At 45.3% G+C, this 19,652-nt stretch overlaps 1 protein-coding gene across 4 annotated transcripts in view; it reads right to left on the reverse strand.

The window, feature by feature from the left end:
* Ntrk3 (neurotrophic receptor tyrosine kinase 3) overlaps positions 1–19,652 on the reverse strand; it is a 389,370-nt gene that overhangs the window by 159,882 nt on the left and 209,836 nt on the right. For all 4 annotated transcript variants that reach the window (XM_046436880.2, XM_046436872.2, XM_046436899.1 and 1 more), the window contains exon 12: positions 7,361–7,549. In XM_046436880.2, coding sequence (XP_046292836.1) covers positions 7,361–7,549 — 189 coding nt within the window. The remainder of the gene's footprint in view (positions 1–7,360; positions 7,550–19,652) is intronic.

Raw genomic sequence — 19,652 nt, forward strand, 5'->3', positions numbered from 1 at the left:
GCAGAAAAAGAAAAAAAAGAAAGATTTCTGTGGTCACACACAACACACTTGAGAAAGTATACCAAGAAGGGGGCGTGGACCCACAAGGGCCAGGAGATCGCAGGACAGGAGCTGAGCAGTGGAGGCCAGTCTAAGATGGAATGGAAAGGGGCTGCCTTGGTACAGCCACATGTTATTAGCAGAGGATCCAGCAATCCACATATCCAGGTATTTATGCAGTGAGTTGAAAACTTATGTCCACACAAAAACCTGTACGTGGGTCTTTAGCAGCTTTATTCATAATTGCCCCAAGTAGGAGGCAACCAAGCTGTCTGTCATGGGTTGAGTTGTGTCCTTTTCAAAAAATGATGTTGAAGCCTTAATTCTCAGTGCCTTAGAATACCAACTTAATTGGAAACAGGGTCACCGCAGGTGTAACTAGTAAAATCAAGAGGCGGTCAGGCTGGAGTAGGCTGGGCTCCCTAATCCCAAATGCCTGGTGTTCTTCTGAGAAGACAGACATGTGGAGACAAGACCAGAGTGACGCAGCTGCAAGGCAAGGAACACAAAGATGGCTGACCACACCAGGAAGATGCAAGAAAGGATTCTCCCTAGAGGCTTCAGAGGAAGCATGACTCTGTTGACACCCTGATTTCAGATGTAGAGCCCCCTTCAGGGGAAGCATAGGCTGGATCTAGGTGAAGGTAACAATGACATTTAGCTTTAGTGTCTTTTACCAATTGGATATCTCCAGGCCCTTCTTGGCAGAGTTTCACAGAGTTCCTACACCTGCCCTGTCTAGGGTCCTTTGTTATAGCAGCTGTAGGAAACTAATATCACATCCCTCGGTAGGAGAAGGGATAACAAGCTACGGCACACTATTCAGTGGAGAATATTCAGTAGTAAAAAGACATAGGCCGTCAAAGTTGTGAAAAGAAATGGAACACCCTTAAGTGCCTATTATTGCTCAACGAAAGAAGCCAATCTGAAAAGAGTACCTACTGCATGATTCCAACTACATGCCACATGGGAAAACACGTCATAAATTATGAAGACAGAAGATCGTGGTGAACAGTTATGGGTGGTTTGTGAAAAGGTGGAATGCAGGGGATTTCTGTCCAGAGCAGTGACTGTTCTGTGCAGTACAATATTGTGGATACATGCCATTACAAACCAACCAACACAGACAGCCAACCCTACAGTAAAATCTGGGCTTTGGTTAACAAGAGTGTCTCCATAATAGTTTGCCAGTTATAACTAATGTAACACACTAATCAAGATTTTAATAACAGAGAAAACTGTGGGAACAAGTGGCAACAGAAATGAAGCATAAGGGGACTCTACTGTCAGCTTAGTTTATCTTTAAACATAAACTTGTTTTAAGATAAAATATGACCTAAACACCAGGACCAGGTATTGTCTTATCTTAAGGGCATGGGTTTGTAGGGGAATTCAGGCAATATAAGTGCCAAAAGCCAGACCAAGGATGACCCAGCCATGAGACTATAGGACCATCAGTTAATCTTGAACACATTATGCAGAAGCCACCCTTACCCTGGAAATGAGGAAAAGTCAGTCTCCATAACACACACACACACACACACACACACGTGCATTTTTATTCCTCAACAGCCTACCTCCCCGAGTTCAAGAAGTGTATGAGGGAATGTGCAGAGGCTCTGAAATTCTAGGCAATGTGATTTAATGGGAAAAGAATAGATGCTGGGGTCAGCAGGTCTGGGTTTATCTGTCAAACTCTATCTTTATGGCTATATGATCTGGAACAAGTCAGTGAAGCCCACTGAGCCTCAGTTTCTTTATCTATAAAATGGGGGTAATAGGCACTCCCTCAGAGAGTCAGTTAAAGATTATATAAGATAAGAAACATGAAATGCTAGCGCAATGCTTGGTTAAGAGAGGCAATCTTTCCTTCTCTGTCTATCTCTAGAAAGCCTGGACCATGGAGCCATCTGTGTTAGTCAGCTTGCAATCACTACTGCAAATACCTTAGATAATCAATTTATGAAAAGAGTTACTCAGAATCACAGTTTGAGAGGATCTAGTTCATGATAAGGCAAAACCCACTGCCTGAATTTTGACCTCTGATGGGGTGCTGGATAGCATCGATGGTAAGCCCATAATGGGGTTAAACCCTCACTTATGGTCAGGGAGAAAAAGAGAACAAAGAAGGGACCAGGGTCCCACAACCCCCTTCAAGGGCATGTCCCCAATGACCTGATGCCCTTCCGCTAGGCCCCACCTCTTAGAGCTTCTACCACCTGGTGATCAAGCCTCAAACCCAGGGGCCGGTAGGGGACATTCAAGGATTCAAACATCATCTGACCCTGTTAGTTAGCATCTTCTTTAATCCCAATCCCATGCTGTATTTTCTGTAGAAACAGAAAATAAAGAATTATGATATATAATGGCTACTTCTAGGAATAAATACCAAATCAGATTTGGGAAATAGGACACACATATTTGAGAACTGGCAGAGTGACCTAGGATTTGGTTAAAAGTCACTCCTGAATGTACATGGCACTGACTGTAAGCCATGGGTTAGAAAGAAGGAAGGAAAAGGTATGTGGGGATAGGCTAGGAAGGATCCCAAGAGGCTGGAAATGAGGCAGGTTTTAAAGGATGAATAGGGTGTAGAAAGGAAGAAAAGGGAGTGGGGATGTGATGTGGAAGACAGGATGTCATTTGAAAGCAGAGATCACACTATGAGTAGCTGGGGGTGTGGGATGGGGACCTGGGAAGAGGCGGTAAAGGCCGGTGCGTCAGCAGTGGACAGCTGAAAGGTAAATGCACAAGGCCTTGAGAAGGGCTCCAAGGGTGCAAGGGGGTACTGTCCCCATCTTGAGGAGCAGCTATGTTGGCTATGAGGGTCCTTGTTCCCCATTGTTTTCAGAGCCCAGAAGAAGATCCAATACAATCCCTCAACATGGATTGAATAGATGAAAGAAGAAAAGTCAAGGGCTGGGGTTGTGGCTCAGCGGCAGAGCACTCACCTAGCACGTGCAAAGCCCTGGATTCGTTCCTCAGCACCACATAAAAATAAATAAATAAAATAAAGGTATTGTGTCCAACTATAACTAAAAAATAAATATTTTTTTAAAAAATATGAAAGAAAGAAAAGTCAGCACAGCCTAAGTGACCCAAATGCTACCAAGGATGAAAAACTCAAAGGAACATGGTCCAGTTCTGCAAAGAGAACAACACAGAGAGTGGAAGGCTTCCAGGGGAGCAGAACTAGGGGAGGGGCTGCAGGTCAGGGAGCCTCAGAGGTTTACAGAGAGCAGAAGGAGCCAACAGACCCAACCTCAGGGGGAGGGTAGAAAAGAAGTGGGAGGACCAGGTTGGGGAGCTGACCCTTTGAAAGTGGAGGTACAGTGAACAAAGGTAGATGTCCTCACCTGAAGACAGAAGAAAGAAGGGAGGGAAGGGAGACACGGGTTACCTCCCCTCGATGGCCTCAGCTTTCTCAATTAAGAGAATGGGTACCTAGGTACAGCCTTTTAGAAATCCAAGACGCCCTCCAACCACCCTATGAGGAAGAACAAAAGCACAATTTCTAAGATGGCAGCCAGCCTTATAGCCACGAACAACTGTTCTGCAGCCCAGAACTGTCACAAGGCTGACCAAGGCAATCAAGGGAACATACCTTCTCCCTTTACCCCAGTGGCCCATCTGGACAGGTCCCTCGGTGTGTCATTCTGTAGGACTCAGCCCAAAGTCTAGGACCCTCAGCTGGGTGGGAAGGAAGGCTGTGTCTATTTCCTGATGCATTTGAGAACCAGGAGGCTTTACATAAATAATGAGGATGGTCTTATTTGGTTTATACTTGGGCACACATAGTCAAGTAGGTGCATTTTCATTCTGCTCTTTCAGAATTCCTGGAAAGGCTGAATAATTTCAGAATAAAGACAATGCCAAATGCAGAGCCATTGTTGGGAACACAGGCGGGGGACGCAAGCATCTGATAAGGGATTGTACCAGGTGATCTCCAAACATCCTTACAGCCTGACATGTAATGACAAGTGTCATGGACCAGATTGAAGATAGATAGAAACTGAGGAGCATGGAGAGGACCCGCATCCTAATTGCAGCTCACCATTCACGATAAACACACAAGTGCAGACAGAAAGCTGCTTTGTGCACAATCCAGAGCTGAGGAGACGGGAGAAACCTGAAGTCAGTGAGCACCAAGTTCCCACAGTTCCTCCCCATACTATGCATTTTACAAGGGGACAAGGTAAGGGACTCAGATCAGGAGAGCCCAGGGATCCACAATGTGAGCATTTTCCTCTGAATACCTCAAGTCTTGCCATCCTCCCAAGGAGTGACCCCAGCTTTGTCTGCACCACTGCAAACATTCCCTGCTCATTTTATGTGCCAAGGCACATGTGGCTTTAATTATTGATGGCAGTGTCTCATCACACACAGGGATGTGTCTCAGAGTCAGTTCCCTCAATCGGTGAAGCCTTGATAATCAGAGTCCAGCTGCATCTGAGCCAGTGAATCTCCGCTGAGGGCTGGCCCGGGCGCTGCCTGTCCCCGTCTGCATAAGTCACTGTGGATTAGCAGAGGGAGGATTGGCCAAACACATTTACAACGCTCCTGCACAGTGTTCATCATGCCCCACATGCTATGTGAAAAACAACTGGAGCCGTCTGCTGTCTACTGAGGGCTAGATGCATCGCTGCCCTCAAAAGGTACTTCCCTCATCACAGAAGGCTTTGACACTCTGGAGTCATCGCAAGACGCTGTCTGCTCCCCCCATCTTTCAAATCTCCATCGATAAACCTGCTTCTCCTGCATTTTCACTGACCTCTTCCTGCTTACCCAGAAGGATGTCTGGATCCCTCCAAAGGCCACTGTGAAGCACACAACCCAGAGAGCTCTAGGAGGAAGGCCCTTCCAGGTTTTCCTGGTACTGTGGCTCCTTGGCTAAGTACTGTGTCCTGACATCAAAGGACTCTCACCAGATCCCACAGCTCTCTCCATGGTTCCCAAGTTCCCACAGAGACAATAACTCTGATGGTTCAAAGGGAACTTCTCTAAAATGTGCCAGATTCCTCCCATCCGGAAATGTTGCCAATAACCTGAACTCAGGAGCTGCAGTGAGCAGACATGACGCTGTGATCGTATTCTGAACTGGAAATCCAGAGATCCCACTAATGGGAATGCAGGTGATCCTCATTATTCACAGATTCTGTGCTTACAAATCCCTCTGCTCTTTAAAGTTTATTTGCAATCCCAAAACCAGTATTTGAGGTGCTTTCACGTGGGTCATGCCCAAAGCGGCAAAAAATTTGAGTTATGCTCTGGGCACATTTCCAGCTGAGGCTGACCAAGGCCACATTCTGCCTTCCTTCTAAAAAAAAATATGTATTTAAATTGGCAAATAAAAATTATACATATTTATCACTTATGACACATTGTTTTGAAATTCTTATTTCAGTTTTCATGCTATAAACAAGTATCTTTTTTGTGGTCTCTTCCAGGCCACATTTTTTTTTTTTACATTCTGGGTTTTTTTGTTTGTTAATTTGGTTCTTTAAGATGGCTGCCAAGCATGGTTCTGAAATACTGTCTTGTGTTCCTAAACACAGGATGAGTCTCACAGAGGGATAGGTAAGTTTTGAACAGTCATGAGTTATAGCTGTTGGCCATTGAGTTCAATGTTAATGAGTCCACAAAGCATCTTAAATAAGGCCTCTTTAAATGGAAACACACATACAACATACTACAGCAAGGTTATGTATTAACTGGCTGATAAAACGTGACCAGAGGCTCACAGGATCCTAATACTGTATCTCCCCTAGGAAAAATGGTTCAGTGTTCTCTGATTCACTGTTTGCAGTGACTTTACAGAAAAGAACTACCTCAAATAATGAGAATCAACTATATATACTCAACAGAGCAACAGCTAAGTCTCTGTTCAAATATCAGTAGCATCCTGGAAAACTCAGTATCTGCCCTAGGAGGAGCTAGGACCACGCTACCATCACAGGATGGCCACTCCCAGGCCAGGCCAGGAATAAGTCTGATCTGAGACAAGAGCTTTAGCCAAAGGAACCATTCTTTGCACTGTTTCCCACTGCTTATCTGAAATACAGGTATCTTTCTTCCTTGCTTAACCCAGACACCAGCTATCCTTCCTCCGACACTGACAGGGAGCCTTTGATAAACTCTGAGGCAGACTGTGGAGGATACTCAATGTTGGGAGGCAAATGATGACCTTATGTTGACTCAAGCCTAGTCTCTCCCACGGTGGAGACCCTCTTACGAAAAATCAGAGCTAGAGAAATGGAAGCGAAGGCTGATGAGGTTTCCAAATGTCCAGGCTGGTACAGGAAGACCCAGCAGGAGCAGCAAGGGCCCTGTGAGTTCAGAGTGTGGCCCAGATGCAGAGAGCTCAGCCCAGAGGATGAGCAAAAGCAGAATTCACCTCTTCCTAGGCCTACCCTGGGACTGGCTGACAAGAGAGCTCACAGCAGGCAGCCTGGGGCAGGAATCAAGATCTCACAGCCTCCTAGACCTTCAGAATTCCTGTCCACAAGGTAAAGCCTAAACCTAGCTGATCACTTGGGTCCCTTCCGCTCTCACGTAGTCACTGGTGTCTGTGCTGTCCAGGGGCCTCTGCCTGCTCTCTTGAAGCAGTGGATTGTTTCCGGGGACAGGAGAAGTGGAAGGGAAGGGGTGTGCATTGGTGTTGCTGGACCCAGGTTGGACGTGGAGACCCAGCAAAGGGAACACTGCTGGGTGGAGGGATAAGACACTGCAGCTCTAGGGGTTAAGGGGAACCTAGCAGGGCTGAGGAGAAATGCAAAGAAAGGGGCTGGAATGAACAGGAGGTCAGAGATGAGGAGGAAGCAGGTGGCCTAAGTCCTCTGGTCTGCGATAGGGAGGTGAGGGTTGCTGGTGCTCCAGTTCTCAGAGAGTGAGCACTTCGGAGCACTGGAGGGGCAGCTAGGTACTCACCGCCCTTCATTCCCTTCCCCTCTAGTGGAGGCCCAGGTGGAGGCCCTAATGACCTCGGGGGCTGTTGTGTGGACAGTCAGGTTTTGTGCTCTAATTATACAAGCCAGGTCTACAGAGAAGACCAGCCTTATTTGTGTCTGTGCCTTACTGGGAACACCTCTCCCTAGCCAGGTGAAGAAAAGTGGGAACCAGATTCAGCCCGACAGCCCTCCCTTCCCCAGGGAATCTGCCCAATGGCTATCTTTCAAGTTGTGAGACAAATAGGGAGGGTCTGTTTGGGGGACACTGGCAGGTGGCAGGTCATCCCAGAAGGTTCCAGAACCCCAGCTACATGGTCTGTTGCCACACCGCCCTTCCCACCCAAGAAGGGACAGAATTCCATCCCAGTACTTACACGTGTCTGGCTTGTGGCAGTTATGTCCCTGACGGAAGTACTGAGGGTTCTCAATGACTGGAATGCGGGTCATGCCGATGACAACCGTGTCGGGCCCGGCGTCCAGCGATGAGGGTGTGGTGATGCCGTGGTTGATGTGGTGCAATGGGCTGGCTGAGTCCTCTTCACCACTGATGACAGCCACAGGACCTGCACACCACAAGAGACATGGGAGCCTGGTGAGGTCACACCCAGTCATTCTTAGCCCTGCCCACCAAGCCCTCAGTATTTCTCCCACTACAGTCTCCGTAAGAGCAAAGTCCTTTAGGAGAGTACATTTCCTCCGAATGTGCTGAATTCTGAATTGAGAGAATCCTACCCAAATTCTCTCAGGAATTAGCCATCCATTAGCCATGGAAATAGCTGCAAAATAAAAGTGTACCAAAATGACTGTGATATAAATTATCTTCACTTCTTCCCAAATCCAAATTAGTTCAAAATAATACAAGTTTAAAATCAGCTTCTTTACTTATGTAGCAATAACAGGATTCAAAAAAAAAAAATGATGTAGCACTAGTTTGTACCCTGCCCCTCCTTTATTTGGGAGCTTTAGAAACTAACAACACTGGGTTCCACCCCAAAAAGATGTGATTCGATTGGTCTGGGGATGCAACCTGGCATCAAGATTGCAAAAGCGCTCCAGGTAAGTCCCATGCACAGCAAGGATTGAGAACCTCTGATTAAGGGGGCGCAATCCCAGAGGAGTGGAACGGGTCTCCCCAGTCTCTGCCACAACCCTCCCTCATTCACAGGTAGAGACCAGTATAAACCTGGGTCTAACCTGAGTCAGGTTTCACTCATGACAGTCACAAGGCTCTGCTGCTATTAGCCTCCTATGGCTGGCTCAGCTATCCCCCTCTTAAAGATTCATACTGCCCCAATGGCTTCAAAGAACATCTTGTGCATCCCTACCAATCCTAGCTCTGCCATTTTGTAGCCCAAAGAAGAAACCCAGTGAATACGGTTCACTTAAAAGCGCAAGTTGACAAAGATAATTAACACTGCAGTCGTGGCAGAACAATGATTCTTTTTTGTGGTGTGATTTTCCCATACATACAAATAAAACTCCTGTAAAGGGAATTAGCTGTGACTGTTTGTGGCTTCATACGACTGGCATTTTAAATGGCTGCTTTGCTAGATGCCGGGTCCCTAGACAAAGTGCCTGCTGTGATTTGGTTTTGCGGCTTGAACAATATTTCCACTGCAGAAATCCATTACATCTTACTGAAGTTTATGGAGAGAATATTTCCCATCAAACAGCGAGGTGAAGCGCCAATGAGGCAGAACTAAATGGAAGACTGGTAAATGCAAACCGAGACCCTGAATTCCACTCCGTCAGCACAGACAGGCTTATTCCAATCCATGACAAATGGCCGACCGTGTTGGGAGACCATGTGAAAAAGTAGCAATGAGACCATGTGAAAAAGTGGCTGCCCACTCATCGCGATAACCACTTGCCTCGAGAAAAGAAGCCAGTGCCTGAAAGCACCGGGGAAACTTTGTGAAAAACTTCACAATGACTTCCAGTGAGAGAGGGAAAACTAAGCACTGGTCTTTGTCTGCTTTCCTTTGCCATTAAAATACAAAGGAATAAAATAAATATTTGTTCACAAAGAGAAAGAGGAAGAGAGGAGACAAGGTGAAAGGAAATACGATATGTCACAACTGCAGAAGATGAACAGTCAAAGGACAGGGACTTAGAGAAAGTACCACTCATGGAACTACAGGGGCAAACCTGATAGGAAGTCACTTGTGCTGGGCAGGCTCTGTTCTTAAAGGGATAGGAAAGTCAAGAAGGGTGGAATTTATTCCTAAAGAAACTGAATCCACCATCGTGATGGTGGAATGTGATGGTCATCATTATCCAAAGTACCCTGTATGAAGACACGAATTGGTGTGAATATACTTTATATACAACCAGAGATGTGAAAAACTGCGCTCTGTATGAGTAGTAAGAATCGTTATGCATTCCGTTGTCATATATTTTAAAAAATCAATTAAAAAAAAGAGAAACTGAATCCAGAAAACTCAGGGAAAGCTCAGATGAACCATGAAGTGAGCCTCTATCTTCCTGCTCCCAGAACAACAGAAACCATGTTCAGCCCAGCCTACCAACCCCAATCTCAACTTCAGGAGAGAGAGTAGAGATTCCTTCTCTAGAGAAAGTCTCAAGGAAGATTCCCCACAGCCAGATGCAATGGTGCACACCTGTAATCCCAGCAACTCTGGAGCCTGAGGCAGGAGGATTGAAAGTTTAAGGCCAGCCTCAGCAACTTAAGGAGGACCTAAGCAAGCTGGCAAGACCCTGTCTCGAAATAGAAAATAAAAAGTGTTGGGGATGTGGCTCAGTGGTTAAATCAAGAAGAGGAGGAGGAGGAGAAAGAGATTGACATTTTTGGATCTCCCAAAGAAAAGTCAGGTTCACTCTGTGACTATGGCACTCTGAAGTGGATATAGCCAGTGGATACAGCCCTCCACCCCATGCACACAAGGCAGGTTCTTATTAGCTATCTAATGCTCGGTTCCTAAATATGAAGACACAGTACAGGATCACCAGGTATTTCAACAAAGCTTCAGCATTTCAGAAAGAGAAAGAACAAGACAAGCAGACAATCAGGGACCAGCAGGAAGCAGAGGACTTAAAATATATATACTAATACCCTCAGAGAGGCAAACGAAGACACTGCATCTGTAAAACAAGGCAATTCTTAAAGTGTGAACAATAAGATGGAAGGAAAGAATCCTTGGGAATTATAATCACCGAAATTTAAAAGTCAAAGGAGAATGGAAGATTAAGTCAAGAAAAATCTTCCAGAAAATCAGAGAGGGAAGAGGTATAAATAGGAAAGAAAAGAAAATTAATGTTCCACATAGAGATCACACATATGATTAAACAGAGTTCCAGGGTTAGAGGAGAGAATATGAATAGAAAATATGGAAGGGAGAATGAGAAACTTATGGAAATTTCCCCAACTTACCTACCCGGTTCCCATGTACGATTAATACATGTGCTCGAGTGCACATTCTCACTCACACACATCAGAAACAAAATTCCAAAATGCCAGAACAATGGGGAGAAAGAGAAGATGCTCAGAGTTTCCAGGAGGGAGGGACAGGTCACATTTATGGGAATAACAGGCAGATTTATATCAGACTTCCAAAAAGAACAGCTCAGAAAGGCCAAGGCAGGTCTCCCTAACAATACCACTGCTGTTTCTGAATGGAGTAATTCCTTCCCAATGTCAATGGACAATTATTCAACTTGGAATTCTACACACACAGCACATGCAGATGGGTCCTCGTACACATGAGCAGGCACACACACATATGGTTTAGGTATGAAATGTCCCCCAACGGTTCATGTGTTGTTGGCATGGTGCTCCATGTTTAGAAGTGGGGCTCTGGGGAAGTGGCTGGATGATGAGGGCTCCAAACTCCTCAATGCATTAATCCATTCACGGTTCATCACTGAACAAACTCTTGAGAGATGGTGGAAACTGTAGGAGGCGGGGTTGGGGTGGAGGACGTAGGTCACTTGGGGGTGTCCTTAAAGAATATCTCTTGTCCCCATCCCTCTTTCTTCTCTCTCCCTACCTCTCTTTCTCTCCTCATGGCTGCCACAGAGTGAGCAGCTTTCCTGCACCACTCCTTTCACCATGGTGTCTCAGCCTTGCTCCAGGTCTAAAAGCCATGAAGCCGGCTGGCCAGGGACTGAAACTTCTGGAGCAGTGAGTTGTGAGCCTCCTTTAAGGGTTTTTTTGTGTTCTTGTTGTTTTTCCAGGCATTTTTATCACAGCGATGAAACCAAACACTATGTATGTATGTATATGCACACACACACACACACACACACACACACACACACACTGTAAGGGCAACAGAAAGTTATTTTGCAAATATGTAAAAAGTCATGTCACTTGTCTCCTTTCTTAGGAAACATCAGGAGGAAGGACTCCAGCAAAACAAGGGGAGAAACAGGAAAAAAAAAAGTAGTAGGGTAGCCATCTCAGGCCACAGAGCTGTGGGAAGGAGGTGTCTCGGGGGGCAGGAAAAGAAACACAGTGGCAAAGGCAGGATTCAGGCCAGGCTGTCTCACTCGCTCCAACACTCAGTCTTCACTGCAGCCACATTGCTTATTATACCTGTTGACCGTTGACCACAAAAAGACAAAAACCAAATATTAGCACTCCTCCCCACCCGTTTCTGTCCTCAGCATCATGGGACATGGGTTGTTACAGTGACTTGGAGGAAGGACATAGAATAGGAAGAAGATGTAACCTGGGACTTCAACCTTTGGGAAATGCTGTTTCTTCAAATCTGCTCTCATGAAGTCCATGGAGAGTTGTCAACAAAATTTTCCAAGAGCCCATGATCTAAAACAGTCAGCACTTCTTTTATATTATTTTAGATTTTGGGAGAGGCAGAGTAACAATCACAGGTAAAGGGTCCTGCACCCAGGCTCATAAATCATGAGAAGGAATGAGAGCAATTTCACCAGAGGAAAATATGAAACTATGGTAAGTTGAATTAGCTGAAAAAATCATGATGATTTTATTACTGAGATATTACAGTGTTGAGTTCTATAAATGTAGCTTCTTTAATCTTAGAATGTTTTTGTGAGGTTGGTACTATTACTGATCCTATTTTAAAGATGGCAACATTGAGGCACAGAGCAGCTACCTGCCCTAGGACATGCACATGCCTAGCAAGGGAATAGTGTTATGGTTTAGATGTAAGGTTCCACCCCAAAAGCTCATGTGTAAGCAATGTAAGAATTTTCCAAGGTGAAATATTATGTTATGAGAGGTGTGACCTAACTGGTGGATTAATCCACTGATATGGATTAACTGGGCAGTAATTATAAAGAGGTAGGGTGTGGCTGGAGGAGGTAGGTCACGGGGGTCATGCCTTTGGGGGTGTATATTTTGTCTGTGGTGAGCATGTCCTGAATCGCTTTCTTCTTCCACACCTTTCCACCATGAAGTTCTACCTCACCTCTGACCGAGAGCAATGGAGCTGGACACCTATGGACTTAGACCCCTGAAATGATGAGCCAAAAGAAATATTTCTTCCTCTAATTGTTCATTTAAGGTATTTTGGTTACAGTTGACTAAAACAAGTTGTGACATGGAATTCAAACTCACAGCCTGGCCCCCAGAGACTGGGCTCAGAGCCTTCACCCCTCACCACCTGACCAAAAGTGCAAACTATGGGAGAAAGCGTTTGTTCAAAGAGACACTTGGTCAATTCTGGAGTGTCACCTTCCTCATGAGCAGCTGCCTTCCATGGCAGGTCCCCAAGTCTCTTGACCCTTGAGAATTGGGACAGGACTGAGTCCCCTCACTAAACTCACCCAGAGAGATCACAGATAACTCATCATCTCGTCCCCTCCCCAGCTTTGCTGAGCATTCTTATTCAACTATATCCACACCAGAAAAGAGCATTGGGCCATCAGACCATCATCCAATCTCCAAGGTCCTCTCACTCACCTCTGCTCTTCAATGAACTGCATTTCTTAAAGTAAAAGCCAATAAAAAGCATGCAGACTGACCACTTCAGAAGATGTAAAAGGAGACCCCTGAAGCTGGTCTCTGCCTATGTCTGAGCTCCTCAATGGGCCAAGCACTGGGGCATGACAGGACTTCCTTGGACAGGGTGGTTCCTGGTATTTAGCATCCCTGGACCTGGACATAAAAAGCCAGTCTCGGGTTCAGCAATCGTAGCAAATGGCCCACGCTGTGCGGGGTACTGGTAATGGGGGAGGCTGTGCATGTGACCTTCCACTCTACTTTGCTGAGAACCTAAAACTGCCCTAAAAATGAAGTCTAAGAAGATAAAATTAAGTAAATGTTCTTACAAATCTAATCTCCCCACCCTACACACACACACACACACACACACACACATTTGCACACATCCCTTGGGCTGATTGAGGTTAAGTACCACTAATAGAGGCAGCGGGATTTCACTCCAAGAACCAAATCCCCTTTCCAGCTCTGGTTCTCAGGCCACTTGCCTCAGACAAAACCCACAGACCTGGGGGCCCTCTAGGGAGGAAGCATTTCTTCTCACTTTACTCATCACAGTGAAGAATTTATTAAGATACTCAAAGAGGAGAAGTAATAGGAGGGGATGGGGAACCACTGCTGGGGGCTCGCCTCTATTTTCTTGGAGCTGCCAAGGTCTAAGGCAGGTCAGGAAAAGGAGCCAAGACTGCTCTCTTCCGAGCTCTCCACATACAGACTGCCTAGCACCTGTGGATGGCCACGCTGCTGTTGCTAATCCATTCCCAATTACACAATTACTTTGTTATGCAGCACTAATATACGGAAAGAAAGCAAAACATCCTTGGAGTCTTTCTGGTAAGTTCAAGCTTTTGAGAGAGCCTCTCAAGGGAATGCAGTTCTGCTCAGATACTCACATCACATTTTTCTACCCCAAAATTGCTGTTTGTTTTTTTCTTCCTTCTGACCTGTGATGGGTCTTAGTCTTCCAACCATACTATGGGGAAACAGGCATCTTGCCCAGCAGGATGGTCTACATGGTCTTTCCAGAGCTCTTCTCTCCCCATCCTTTCCAGAGGGAAAAATAAGAAGGAGATGCAGATGGGGGAATGACTCCAGTTTTCATAGTGCAATTTAGGTTTCCAGAGGAAGCAAAAACCTCCGATGACAAACTAGAAGGGGAACTTCCCTGCCACCGAGGGAGCGCCAACCTGACAGGCTGAGCCCCCATCATCCAGGGGAGAGTGGGGCTATAAGTCACCAGGAAGACCTACAAGTTCAAGAGTACCTGCAGAGGTCGCTGGTGACACAGAATGAAGAAGGGAAAGTATCAGCCTCCCAGGTGAGGCAGCAACTCCTCACTGCTCACTCCCCCTTTCAGATCAGGGGAAGGACTTCCTGGGAATCTCTATCTTAATCCCATGTCTCTAAGATCCCCTTCCATTCCACCATCTCTCTGTCTTACAGAGCATTGACAATTCTTAGAAATTTGGCCCCAAGATAGTAAATTGGTACAACCACTATGGAAATCAGAAGGTTCCTCAAAAGACTAGGAGCAGAACCACCATATGATGCAGCTGCCCCACTTCTCAGTTTTTATCCTAAAGAATTAAAGTCAGCATAGTATAGCGATACATGCACACCCACTGTTATAGCAATACAATCCCCAGTAGCCAAATTATGGAACTAGACTAGATGTCCATTGCCAGATGAATGGATAAAGAAAATCTGGTATATATACAAAATGGAGTATAATACAGCCACAAATAAAATGAAATTATGGCATTTGCAAAAAAAAAAAAATGGATGAAACTAGAAAACATATGTTAAGTTAAATAAGCCAAACTCAGAAGGTTGAGGGTTGTACGTTTTCTCTGACATGTGGAAGCTAGAGGATACAAAATAAAAGAAATGTGTGTGTGGGAATCTCATGAAAATAGAAGGGAGAACAGTAGAAGGGTGGAAAGGGATGGGGTGGGGGCCGGTAGAAGTAAAAGGAAGTTACTAGGGAATAAAATTGACCAAATTATATTGTTACATTGTGTACATGTAGGAATACTTAAAAATGAATGCCACTATTATGTTTAATTATAATGCAATAATAGGGGCTAGGGTAGTGGCTCACCCTGGGTTTGATCCTCAGTACCACATTTAAATAAATAAAATAAAGGTATTATGTCCAACTACAACTAAAAATATAAATATTAAAAAAAATTGTAAAGAAAATCTCATGAAAAACAACAACAAGGAAAAGAGGAAGGAGGAAGAAATGTGGTCCCAAGAAAATCCAGTCACTGGTCAACACTATGGAATTTGCCCAGCCAAGGTGTAGAAGTGGCTCTTCTCCAAATACTGAAAGGACAATTTGGGTCCCCAAGAATTCTGGGATCTGTGTGGTTTATAACAAAAGGGAAGGATGAGGAAAAAAACAAACTAACATTTATTAAATACCTATTATATACCAGGCATGTTTCGGGCATTTTGTTCTGATCTCATTTGATCCTCAAAAACTATTGTTATTCTCATTTGATCAACAGGAAAACTCAACCTCCAATTAGCTTAATTAGTTTCCAAATTTCACTTAGCAAAGGAATGATGGGACTTGCACCTAAAGCCATCTTTGTCTCCAAAGTTTGTCCTCTTCCCACCACACTACCCATGTTCTCAACAGTACGGCTGACACCAAATGGTTTTGACAAACAGAGCTAGGTGTGAACACATGAGCCTCTACTAAGAAGGTGAGACATCTGACCCAATGCAGCTAAAGATAGATTGCCAGAGATTGTCAAGATTGGACCAACCCATGTAAGATAGCATCAGGCAGTCGAGTCCAAAATCTACGGTTGAATTATAAAACCCTGGAATGAGACTCGCTCCTTCCTTTACCCTTACACTTCCTTCCAAAGAGGGGTTGGAAAGACAATCTCACCTCTCAATTCAGAAAACCCTTTTTGGAACTGCATTCACCGTGATGGCTTTTCACCACATTTCCAGGCACCAGGGAGAACTGTCGTTTTCTGCACCCCCTGAAGATGCAAAACCCCATCTCTTTCTTTGAGTATGAGAAGTGATCAGCAGGGAGGATGCATCTCTTCCACATGGAAGCTTTAGGACCTGGGATGTCTCCTCTTTTCCTGTGTTGGCATTTGCAGAAGTTGAGGCAGAGCCCCAGGCTACCACTCACAGTCTCAGTGAGGTCTACATGCAGCAGAGGACCCCAGGCAACACGTGGCTTTGTTGTTTCAATCCATGGAGCTGGGTGAGGGGCTGTCAATCATCTCTCCATATTTAACAACATTACTTTCATCTTTTCATTTAGACAGTTGCACGCTTCACACCATCTTCAACAAATCCCTACAGAAGCACTTTGTGCAAAAGATGGTGTGTGGTTCCTAATGATGCAATCCATCTTAAACTGCCTCCTCCCACTCTCTCTCCTAAAGTTAAGCTGTGATTTTCAGTTCGACGTGGAGCTAGACCATGACCACCTAGACATGACTGGGGAAGGGAAAGAAAACAAGCCTGGATGGCTCTCATGCTTTTTTAATGTGTCAGAATGAAGCAAACAAGCCAACCTTCGGATTAAGAAAATGAGTTTTTAAAAACCTCAACCTTTTCCGACTGATAAAAATCAAACATTGACATGTCCCTGGTGGGCAAGAGCTTCACATCAACAAATCTGGGAGCAGGAACTCATAAAACTGAATAAGTGAAAGCACAACAAACACAATTAAAAACCCAGCCATGCTCAGAGAGGGATTCCATTTACTGTCTCATAAAAAGATCCTGGTCCTCAGAGGCAAACAAAGGAAAATCAATTTCTTAATTTTTATTGGCAGATGTGGGACAGAAGCCAAGTGAACATGGGCTGTGCTCAGGAGCATTCCTGGGGACAAGTCCTCATCTTCAGGACTGGCTCCTGGACTGGCTTCTCGGGGCCCTCCCTCTCTCCTTCCCCAGCTTCCAGAGAGGCACTGCCCACTGGCACTTCTTAGGCACAAAAGGTCCTGTAGGCTGCCCAACAAGACATGCCCTCCTTGGGGGTTCGGTCCTCCCTGAATCATTTCCCAAAAGATAAGCATTATTCTCCGGCTTGAATTCACTCCCAGCCTCTTCCAGAAAACCAAAGGCGTTGTTCATGCCTCCTAGCATTCACAGCTTCGAGGTATCACCTGGTGATGGCTGATCAACCAGCCTGAGAACCCACTCCTAAGGAAAGGGAAGGCAGGACAAATAGGGTGTTCCAAATACTTGGCTTCTCTTATCTCACTTAATCATCACAACAACCCTGGGGGTGGATCCTATTGTTCCCTGTGATGCAGTTGAGGAAACTGAAGCTCAAAGTTTTGTAATCTGCCCAAGGTCACAGTGTTAATACATAGCAGAGAGACCCACAGGTTTCTGACTTCAAAGTTTGGTCTTATCCCACTGCCCTGTGCTGCCCAGTCTTCCAACATTGTGCTTCTTACAGGGGACAGGTAGGAGAGGTCAGCCACAGTCTACTTCCCACCCCCAATCTTTACATTTTTACATTCATTTGCAAGCGATCTCATTTAGGAGAGAAGCTCATGAGATTTCCAGGAACCTTAGACCCACAGATTATAGCACCAGGTTGTAGCTGTCAGGGACAACTGCAAGTCCACAGGAAGAAGCAACGGGGGTTCTCAGAATGAGGATGAATGCACACAGCCTGGAGGAAAGACAACCATGATCAACCTTCTCCAAAGACTCCGCGTGCAGGTGGTGTTTCAGAACATCCCAAGCGTTTTAGCTTTTTTATCGCTGTGACCAAAAGACCTGATGAGAACAACTAGAGGAGGAAACGTTGATTTTGGCTTAGTTTCAGAGGTTCAGTCCATGGTCAGCTGACTCCATAGCTCTTGGCCCAAGTTAGTCAGAACATCATGGTGGAAGGGCATGCTGGAGAGAAGCTGTCAGCAGCTGCACCCAGGAGGCAGAGAAAGAGATCCATTCACCAGGGACAAAATATAAACTCCCAAGGGCAAACCCCCAGTTAACCACCTCCTCCATCCACACCCTACCAGCCTACAGTCACCACCTATAGTCACCACTTACAGGTGGATTGATCAACATTTATAAATTCAGCTCTAGCCACTGTGTAGGGCCACAGTTATGCCCAAAGAGAAGCCTTTCTTTCCCCTAAAGGTTTACCCATAGTTTTCACCTCAATGGGAAATTGAAGGAAATGGAGTCAGTGGAGTTCACGCTATAGTGGTTGCGTTCACGCTGTGCCAAGTGCTGCCATGTTGGATCACTGATGGCCCCAGGCCCTCCACCACTCCTCCTGCCACTTTTCACACTAACAGACTATATTGCATTATCAAAACCAAAAGAATGAGAGCCCAGGTTCCTGTGGGCTAAGCACAAATGGAAGTAACTAAAATCTCCCCAGCTGATGCCAGATGGTTTCAACATGAAGTTCTTTCACTGTGGTGTGGTGGTGGTGGTGGTGGTGGTGGTGCTGGGGATCGAATCCAGGGCCTCTCACATGCTAAGCAGTGTTCCACCACCAAGCTCTATCCTCAGTCCTCAACATTAAGTTCTTTTTAAGTTAAAGTGAGTCATGACCAGTTAGATGAGATAGAGATGAGTGAGGCAGAGGAGAAGAAAACCTTTCCCAAGAGGAACCTGTCATCCTACAGGCACCAGCTGACATATGGGAACTTCAATTAGAAAGTTACCCACAGCTGCAGGGGCCTCAAATATTATCCTAGTATGCCCAGGGTATGCTGGAAGAAATTCTTTTCACAGTATTTCTGGGCACATGTGGAATGATACCAGGACATATGGCCTAATTTCCTTCTCCAGAATGATGGCCTTAAAAATTCTTGCCACAAACCACAAGAATAATAGTTAATGCTTGCTGAGCACTGATTGACCACCTGGCATTCTACTGGGTTTTATGTACATGTGATCTCATCCAATACTCACAGTGGCTCAGCTAGGAGTGTCCCATAAATAGAATCAGAGAAGTTAATCAATCTGCCTGAGGTCACACAGCTAGTAAATGGCAGCATCATGATTCTAACTGGAGCTGTAGGACTCCAGAGTCTATATTCTTAATTTCACCCCTACATGCCTCAAGGAACATAATTATAGTGCCTTAATATAAGGTGCATAATGAAAACACTTTTGAACTACCTTAAATATAAGATGACGAGATAAGGCCTGAATTTTGAGTTGGAGAAAAATCATGGGAGTCCAGGGCATTAGCAGTAATGAGATAGAAAGCTCATTCCCAAACCCTGAGACCCGAGCATTTATACCCTGGGCACAGACTGTATCACCTCACATCAGACAAGAAAAAATATTTTTCCCTTTATAAAAATAAATTCTCACTGAGCAGGCATGAGTCTCCTGGGAAACTCAAGGGGGGGAGGGTAGTAAGAGTTAAAGATCACAGAGCCTTATAGGATGGAGGACCTGCATGCCTATCATCCGACAGATCTGTAATACATCATGGCTCACAAGCCCCTTTCCTGCCCAGGAACTTAATCTACCACAAGAGGTATTCAAAACAGAGACTAACTTCCCCACTTGATGGATGAGGAAACTGAGGCTAGGTTGTTAAAGTGAACTACTACACATTCAGGGGGAACCGGTCTTCTGGCTTCTAGTCTGGTCCTCTTTTGAGTACACGTCAAATTTCCTCCTAGAAAAATTAAAGGTGGCCTTGCTTCCCAATGTCCCCCCTGGGTAATAGTACCCAAGTTGGCCTTTCTGGGAGC

The sequence above is a fragment of the Marmota monax genome, unplaced genomic scaffold (assembly GCF_021218885.2).
Source record: "Marmota monax isolate L192 unplaced genomic scaffold, Marmota_monax_Labrador192_F-V1.1 WCK01_AAM20220418_F8-fsc00005, whole genome shotgun sequence".
NCBI classification, from domain to species: domain Eukaryota; kingdom Metazoa; phylum Chordata; class Mammalia; order Rodentia; family Sciuridae; genus Marmota; species Marmota monax.